This window comes from Chaetura pelagica, unplaced genomic scaffold (assembly GCF_000747805.2).
Source record: "Chaetura pelagica isolate M959 unplaced genomic scaffold, ChaPel_1.0 scaffold142, whole genome shotgun sequence".
NCBI classification, from domain to species: Eukaryota; Metazoa; Chordata; class Aves; order Apodiformes; family Apodidae; genus Chaetura; species Chaetura pelagica.
In genome coordinates this window covers 3,728,222-3,737,853 of record NW_009952973.1, presented here as the reverse complement: position 1 = coordinate 3,737,853, position 9,632 = coordinate 3,728,222, and the positions used below count along the sequence as shown (strand labels likewise).

The 9,632-nt window shown below is 35.5% G+C and overlaps 1 protein-coding gene across 1 annotated transcript in view; it reads left to right on the top strand.

Annotated features, from left to right (window-relative positions):
• Positions 1-9,632, top strand: part of PDGFC (platelet derived growth factor C) — a 54,542-nt gene that overhangs the window by 41,069 nt on the left and 3,841 nt on the right. The window contains exon 4 of the mRNA XM_009995990.1: positions 6,129-6,336. Within this exon, the coding sequence (XP_009994292.1) occupies positions 6,129-6,336 (208 nt within the window). The remainder of the gene's footprint in view (positions 1-6,128; positions 6,337-9,632) is intronic.

Here is a 9,632-nt window from a genome sequence, read left to right as displayed (position 1 = left end):
CCCCCCCCACACACACACAGAGGGGGTTCAGCGCCACGTGGAGACGCCGTTTTAAGTCAGTTTTGTCGGCTGACTCAAAGGACATTTCATGTTCGTGTAAGGAAATACCTGGTCCTTCACAGAGGGCTACCTGTGATTATGAAGTAAAGAAACAGTCTTTCTTTACTGTGTTACAAGAGTCATGTAATGTGCATGTACTATTAGTTTCAAGAATATATCTCTTAGTCCAAGTCACACAACTTGTAGTGCTCCAGTATAATTAAAAATAATCACAGGCTATTTCATTAGAAAAAAAAAAAAAAGTTATTTCTTTCAAAGTACCGATCCTAGTTGGTTTTCAGAGAAAGGTAGCTTTCTCTGAGGGTTTCTTTGTTATAGAGTCTCTTCTAGTTTGATTTTCAAACTGTGCCAGCTAATGAATGGGTTTTCACGCAGAATCTGCTTTACAATTTTTTCTTTAAGACAAAGAATGAAAAAAAGCAGGGATTTCTTTTGTGGCGAGGGAATTATTTTAGACATTCACTACTTGTAAGTGTCCTGTCATGCCAAGTATTTGACTCATATTTTTGTTGTTGCAGTCTTAACTCAGTAATTGCGTTGTTAAACTTTAAATTCCTCACTCTTGGCTGCAGCAAACTAACAAAATTACTTCTTACCCCTCCTTTAGCTGGAAGAGGGTAGTGTCAGTACCTTGACAGTCCTATCCTATGACACAGGAGCAAAGGGAAGGTTTTGCTTAGATTGTGACAGTGCGTAAGAGCTGATCTTGTATAGATTGTAGGTTAGTCCTGTTTTGTTCTGAACCATTTATCCTTGGAGCAGATTCAGTCCAAGGGCAAAACGAGTGGTGGCAGAACAGGAAAGGTTGTAATATGCAGCCTCATATCCACCTTTTTAACCTTCATCTATCTAAAATACTTCTGGATTCTTCAGATAAACCAATAATGAACATGTAATAAATGTTCATTGTATTCATTCTCTCACAGAACTTGTGAGATCAAGAAATTGCCGTTATGCTCATTTTACAGATTTGACAAGGTTGTGTTACAAACCTCCACACTAAATTCCAAGTGCTGGAGCAAATCTAAAAATGTTTGTTAGCAGCCACTGTGCTTTTGGTTGTGATGGCTGAGTTGTTGGGGGTCTGCACTATGAATAAGATTATGGTTAAAGAAAAAGGGGAAAAGGGTTAAAGAAAAAGGGAATGTCAGAAATACTCTGTTTCAGAAAGGTTACTTCTTGTTTATGGTGCAGCCACATACACGGTCATGGTAGCATAGCAAGGAGGTGCTTCTGCCAGGTACTTTATACCATGAAACTGTGGTCTAAATACTATGCTTAGGATCATAGAGAAAATATGTGTCAGAACAAGAAATTCATCACAAGTCTTCAGGTTAGGCTGCATAGTAAATAATCCCCTAGGTTTGAGCTTCAACTAGATAATTTCAAGTTAAATTGTTTAATTTTTTGTTCAGATTTACTGTTCCACTGATGGTCATCCTCTTAATCTACATATTAGAATGTCCTGCCCTTGCCCTTTCCCTTTGAGAAAGAAGAGTAGATGCGATTCCTTGAACAGGGCACATCTAACATTGTGAGCACCCTAAGATGCATTTTACTGCCTAAGTTTCTTCTGGGGTACTGTTGTTTTGTGTAATCTTCAGGGCTAGATAGTTTTATCAAGTCAGTCCTTATATTATTTCCTTCCTTTTTTCCAAGCCCATATCTTAAACTGTTGCCTGAATTTGGTCTGTTTGCCTATCTTTTAGACTTGTAAATATCTTAGGGGATTTCTGTAAGGTATTTGTTTTGATAGAATGAAGTACACATACAAAAAAAAATACAAACAGATCTAATGAAAATTGTGTTTGATCCAACACTAATTGTCATTCTTGGCAGTTCTGCAGAGTGGCAGAAGCCCTATGTTTTCTGATCTGGTTTTCATCCTGCATAATTTTAACTAACAGTAAAGATGCAAGTGTTTGGCTCTGTCTTGTTTTTAAGCATATTTATTCTTATTAAAGAATAAGAATATATAAATATTCTTAATAAAGAATAAATATTGTTTCCTGGGGAAAAAACAAAACAAAACAAAACAAAAAACTGTGGAGTGTTTTGTTTACTGGAGGAATCACATTAAAATACAGAACTTGTGTTTATGCTTAAGAAAAAAAATAAATAAGAAAGGTGGTGCCGAGACTAAAACATTAATTGAGAATGTGCTATATTGTAGAAAAAAAAGTGTTTACTGTTGTTTAGTATTTATTGTAGAAAAGCTTGGAGAACATCAGTTCCCTGTAAGTGATCTCCATCAGGAAAGCTATTTTAGATAACTGCTATACCTAAGCAAGTGTCTGCTGTCTTGGGTTATGTCTCCTCTGTCAAATAATGAGATGTCTGTTATATCTAAGGTAAATTATGTGCTACCTCATCTGTTAGGGGAGACATTATATAGTTCTGTGGAATAGGTTAGGTGATGCCAGCTATAGAATAGATGCACAGTTGAAAAATGACAATTTAATTCTAAGATCATGCCCATTGTCTCCATTAACACTGCACAGCAAAACAGCTAGACCTTATTGGTGGTCCTCCTGTGAGGCTTTCACATTACTGTTCTGCAGTGATATTGCATCTCTGAGACCTACAGAGTGCTGCTGTTGGCAGCACTGTGCAGGCACTAGCTTGACATCAGTTTGTGTCAGGCATGCAGGGAGAAGCAAAGGTCAGAGTAGCCATGTCAGGAGAGATGTAGATTAAACTCTAGGCACATGGTTTTTTTATCTAGGATTATTTAATTGGAAGAAATTATAGTAGAATTGGTAGCCTTGCTATAAAGTGAGGCAAAGCTCCAATTAAGGAGTATTTCAGCATTTTGAAGTTGTAACTATGATGCTGTGTTTCAGAGTTATGCTGAAGTTACATATTTTCTGGTTCTAAGAGGTATGTCCCATCAAGGAAGTTGAGTTTTAATTTCTTGCATTAAGTAATTTCTTCTTTTTCTTCTCCAAGTGTAAAACCTTACTGCAGGTGTAAACATTGCCTCTAGAACACACAAAAACTCCCCAACTTTGAGAAAACCAAGATAAATGATAAAATGTATAAAATTCCAAGATATAATTTTACCCAAAGGAAGGAGTACCATTTATGCTGCCCTGGAATTTCTGTCCAAAAGGTTTACATTCTAAAATAAGTAGCACCCATTAGCAATTAAAAGCAATGTAGAGGATAATTTGAATTACCATTTATATAAACAATTTATTGAGTTGAGATTTCATAAATGTTATTATGTTATAAATTGTAGCGTAATGATATAAATTCTCTTTAATCTTTGGTACATTTTAACTGTAATTTAAATTTAATAAATTAAGAGCTTATTGGGAAAACATTCTATATCTTGAGATTTTTCTACTTTATTCTAAAATGTTCATGTTCGAAGTTGTGCAATTTTACTGTTTCAGTTTCTTTTTCTTTATGTTTTGGCGTGCTGTAAGAATGATTAGAAAGTGATGACAACTTTAATTGTGTTACCATTAAGTGCAATGATTCACCATTCCCTCATAACATTTTAACTCAGGCAAATGCCTGCTGAATCCAGAATAACACAAATCGATGGGTTAGTTCCTGTATGTGTATTACTAAGCATGCATGTTCTAAATTGTAAATATGGAAATAGATTCTAGACCAATGGATTTCCATCTGGAATCCATCTATTTCATTTGCAATAAAAAATCCCAGTAGAAGTGGGACACTGAAGTAAATTCTTCAGCTGGAAAAAAAATAGAGGTTTTTTTAATTTTTTTTGCTTCAAGTACTGTTTCTACCATTTGATCCTTATTTTGTTTTTCACCTTCGCAAAACCTTACACGTTCAAACCAGGAGATGTGACTGTTACAAATACATCACTGTGGAGAAAAACAAGGAAAAAATGGAATATTTATTTTTTTTACTATTTGAATTATAGAGTCACAGCACTATTTTGAAAATTGCTGAGTAGTATGTTTTGCAAAAAGCAAATATTTAAATTATAGACTGGAATATGTTGCTTTATTATCATAACCTAATAGATGTATCAACATGTTATTATTTTCTTGTGGCCAGTGGACAGAAGAGGAAAAGAAATATTTTCAGTTTTGAAATCCACATTCATGGGAAGAAACTATTCCACTCTACTGGAAATGCTGCTAGATTAGAAATATGAAAATATGATAAAGTTGATACTAGCAGTACTCTAGATCTGTGTTTTGTACTATCTTTGCAAGATGCTTAGCTAAAAAGCAGCACAAATCATTCTAGTGACTGAATTTCTTGAAGACAGAGAGAGAAAAACCCTTGAAGCAAAAAATAGGAAGGACATGGTAATTACTTCTATTTGCTGCCCTTTCAACCACACATTTGGCTGAAACCAAAAATGCATATTTAATAGAATTGAGATCACAGAAAGGAAGATATAATTATTGGTATGAAATACAGCTATCTCAGGCATATATATTTTAGAAAATTGCTGTTCAGTATGCATTTTTGCACAAATTATGTCATGAAATACTTTTTTCTGCATAACTGTTACATTTCTCATAAATAACATTTTGAAAAGGTAAATTAATACAGTACCTTACATTATTGATGGAAAAAATTAAGTATTTATACTTCTCATTAGAGTATTGAGAGTGCCATTTTGACACCAAGTGGTATGAGGATTTTAAAATATAAATATATATTCATACACATAAATACATATATAAATATATATCTATGTAAATGTTGTGCAGTACTAACAGGCACTGTACAGGGGAGGAACAAGAAGCATGTTATTTTACTTACTGGAGGAACATTCAGTCCATCATTCTTAATATTACTTTGTAGGGTTGTTTCAGGAAAATTCACTCAGGGAAGTCAGGAGGTCTCTAGCTTAACCTTCTGCTCAGTTGTAGGGTCAGTTCTGAGGTCAGACCATTGCTCAGGGCTTTATCCATCATCCTCCATACTGTGCAGCCTGTCTGGGCAACATTTTCCAAAACTTGACTGTACTTACAGTGAATAAATTTTCCCTAAATCTTGTATGGACCACATCTGACAGCAGTAATGCATTTAGCATTGTGCATTTAAGTTTGGGATTTCCTGTCCTTCTCATCCAATGAATCAGCAGTATATTCAAACTTTTCTTCATCCTTCTTACATGGTCCAGATAAATTGCCATGGACGTAATGTCTGTAGTCATGTCTGCCTGTACAAAAGCCTAAAGAAACTTAACGGTGGTGCAGCAGCAACTTTGTGCATAGGTTTCCCTTCCCACCTGTTTTTATTCTTTTGAAAATACAAATTGATTCAGAATTTTTAAACAGACTGTAGAGTAAGCAAAACCAGAAGTCTCACTTTGCTTGACTTGCCTGTCACTGAGCACCCCTGATCCAGTGAGTTCATCAGAGAGACTTATGCTGTGAGAAAGTACATAGACTTTTTCACTACTCAATTTCAGTATTTAAGTAATTTTGATATCCTTGGGAACATTCTTTTGGCTTCTTAAGGGAGAAATAATTATAGTAAAGCCAGATATTATTAGTCTGATGATTATTGCTTAACCAGAAATGTAATTCTTCATGCTGCATGAAACACATCTGCTGCTTTTTTTCATCTATAGATAAGAGTGGGGATGTTTACTATCTTTGTACTAGTGTATGTTCATATTTTACATTGAAAGACAAGAAGGCAAAGATTGTGGCTAAGTTTCGTAAGAAAGCATGTGAAATGTGTGTTTCCTCAGCTTTCTAGAAAGTTACAGTAATTGCCTGTAATGGGGCTATTTTTCAAATCACTCTTTGTTCTTTTGCTAAAATCTTTTCTGTCACTCAGTGAACTTCTTCAAAGAACAGGTATAGTGGCAAGCTATCTTCAAGGCTAAAAAATGTGAGAAGTGGGAAAACTGTCTAGTGGAAGTTTGTTTACACTTATCACTGAAGAGTAATTGGGTACTTTTTGACTTTTGTCATTTGTCTTACTAGGTAAACTGCACATTGGAAACAAGCTAGCCACTTATAAACTTTCCCAGCTATGCAACTTCATAAAGTACAGCACTTCATCAAAGCAGATCCATTAACCCTCTGACTGGTACTTTCTCTTGGCTTTGATTGCAGCACCACACAGAAGCACCTAGCCCATCATTGCTACCCCCGTCAGCTTTACCATTAGATGTATTAAACAATGCTGTGGCTGGATTTAGTACCGTGGAAGAACTTATTCGGTACCTTGAACCAGATCGGTGGCAACTGGATTTGGAAGATTTGTACAGGCCAACGTGGCAACTTCTTGGAAAGGCATACATTCATGGGAGGAAATCAAGAGGTAAATTACTCTTCTGTCTTGCCTTGCAGTTTTCTTTGGTTATGTTTTCTTCATACAGAAACAATAATTAAGAGCATTCGTCAGCCTACATTTTGGTTCCAAGAAAGGAGTATGTTGGAAATATAGCAGAGATCATTGTTTTTAGCTATTCTCATAATTATATTATCTGAAAAAGGACAATAACTGAACTCAAAACTTTAAATAGTTTAGCAGGATGAAGTAACAAAGGGGAAATAAAATAGAAGTGCACAGCGTAGTTTCTGTAGGGAACCTGGGAGATCTTTATTTCCACAAAGTAGCAGAGCGCCTTGGCTGGCTGACATAACCTAACTTTCTGGCTTTATTTTTTTATGGAGGGCAAACCTTTCTTTTTTGTTTGGAGTAGATAGTTTCATAGACTTACAGTATCATGTAAGCCATTGGTTTATTTCCTTAGAATTGTTCCAGTCTCTTCACTAAATGAATTACAAGCAATTAGCTAAATGTTTCGCTTCCATTATACCTGATTAAATGTCTGTTTGATCATGCAGTAGTCAGCTTAATCAGATGTAGATTATGTATTTCAAAAGTTGTGGAGCTATTTCCTCCATCTACATTTGACATTCCATGTATAATCCAGATGCTGCCCGCTATGTCATGTTTATGGATTCCAGGTGGATGGATAGCATGCAGGCAGTATCTCCTTCCTTGCCCACCACACAGCATAACAATGAAAACATATGAGGATAACTGAATAGACTTCTCTGTTGACAAATGTAAACTACATTATCAACTGATCAACAAAAGAAGGAAGGAAGTAAAACCTTTTGTAACTTAAAGTTTTTGACAGCTGATTCCTGGATCAGAGCCTAAAAATCAACCATTCTACCATGTTGCTACAGGTATGCGCACAGCCACTAAACTGAGAGTCAAAGAGGAGGAAATCTCTTTAAAAGCTTTTAGCAATGATCCATGCCTTTCAGATAGCCATGTAACACTTTCCAAATTCGAGTCAGTATTTTGCATATGTATGCCATAAGTATACAGTAAGTGTGGAAAAAAGTAAATTTAGTTTGTGAAACCTTACAGAAACTAAAATGCAAGTGTTGGGTACATCTGCTTAAACAAAAAAAAACCCTTCTCACAAGACATATCCTAGAAAGAAACTGTCAGACTAAATTAACTTTTAAAGACTTCTAATTAGATGCTGAAATAGATTTTTCCACTAAATAAATGTCATGGTATTGCCTTATTTATCTGTAAGAGACTACCCTTAGATAAATTACTGAGTGTGTAATGTAATAGACTGAGGCAGAAAATAGGTCCAGTTGAGATGACAACTGTTAAGTCTATTCAATATATAGAGAAAGCAGACCTTTTTTTTTTTTTTTTTTAATATTATTCCTTCTGGAAGAATGTTTGCTACATCCAAAAACCTTTTTAAGAAATGTTTCAGGGAAGTGCATGCCCTAAAATGTTTGGGCTTTTTCAAACTCTTTGATCCTATAATTAGATTAGTTTTATTTTTGCAATATTTCAGCATAAAAGCTAGATTACTGTCCTGCTTTCATAGGCAAGCATCAGTTTATATCTAGATTAAATGAAAATGTAATTAAAAGTGTATGTTACTTCGTGTAGAGAAGAGTATTGTCCTCTACTCCTACTTAATAATTCATATGAAAAAAACTATATTTAGACAAACTAAATTCCACAGAACTTCTGTGTCTGATGTTTTCCCTGGATAAAATTCTTCCAAAAACTTCTAGCCAGGAAAGAAGAAACACCAAGTTCAGAGGCTCTGATGTCTAAATATAATCCTAAATTCTTTTATAATATTAAACATAATTAAAAATAAAACATATTTTGCTGTGCAAAAATATTATTCCATCACTTCCCTCAGAAGTCTCTGCATAATCATTAGACCATATTATGAAGTCTACTTCAGAAGAAGAAAAGAGTCACAATCCAACTATAGTCCATAGTAGATACTTTACTTGTATAATTATGTGACTTTATTTTCCTGCTCCTCATTTGGAGTTTTGCAACAGCCCTTTCCTATTGTAATAGCCACTATGAAACTTACACTCCTAGCAGGATCTCCAAGGTGCCTTGGAATTAAAATTACCCTGTTTTATTCTGTGCCCACACTTAAGTGCCTCAACCAGAATTTAGTTTTGTTGACTTTGAGAGCAGCATGCAGCTGAAATACTGTTTTGGGAAAGAGGGTTTCCTGTGGTACTCAGTACATGTCCCAGAAGATGCCAGACAGTTGCGTTGCCAGTTGCAGAACAGTTACTTTCAGGCTGGTGTGAATGTGGATTTCTTCAGTTTTATGTGCCAGTGAAGGCACACGTTTGAAATACTTTACCATAGACCTACCTGCATCTATATTTTTTGTCCCTTTGTCTTCCTTCTCCCCTTGTTTTTATTTTAGTGTTTTGCATTCTTGTGCTACTGCAGAGCCTTCCATTCCTCCTGAGCTAGTGCTAGACAAAAGAACTTTGGCTGTTATGTCAAACATGATACATGAGTGGAAGCCAAGTTGAAGGAGTGTTTAAATGTTCACATTATAACAGGTACTGTAACTCAGTGCACTTGAGAAATCCACATAACCTTTTATTGTGGTTAAGTAAACACTTTTAAGGGAATATATACATTCTCTCATCTAGCTTCATGCCCACAGTGTGTTAAAATAAATTTTAGACAGACAGATACTCTTTGAAAAAATAACAGCTTCATTCACACACTTCAAAGAAGTGATTATATAAGCACTAGATAAATTTGCCACAGACCTTTTAATGAAATTGAATTACATAAGGTAGGGCAAGGGTTCATTGTGAGGTACAATAGCAATATACCTCAGTACATTGTAAAGCATGGAAACCAAACATGACATTTTTCATCTCTCCTGAAGCCTGTTGTAACAGCTAGGCACACTAAAATCTGTCTGCAAAGAGCTGATTGCATGTTCTTCCACAATACCTTTTTAAAATTTGGGTCTGCATGTCTGAGGGGTTCAGCTCAAGTTCATTCCAATTTTGTGACAAAATGTGAAATACACTTGCTGCTCGATGCATTTTAGTGCATTGCCCTTTCCTTGCTGTTATAACTACACCCAGTATCAGGAAATGGATGGCAGTAGGCAGGAGGTAATGGAGAAGCACACCACCATACAGTCAGCTCTGTCCCACTGGTTGCTGGGCTTGCTGGAAGAGGCATCAGTTTCCAACTTCCATTTTCAATTTCTGATGGTGAAGGGCTGAGCAGCAATTGTGTTAAGACTCTGTCACAGTTTAACTCAGGACCATCAATTGAAC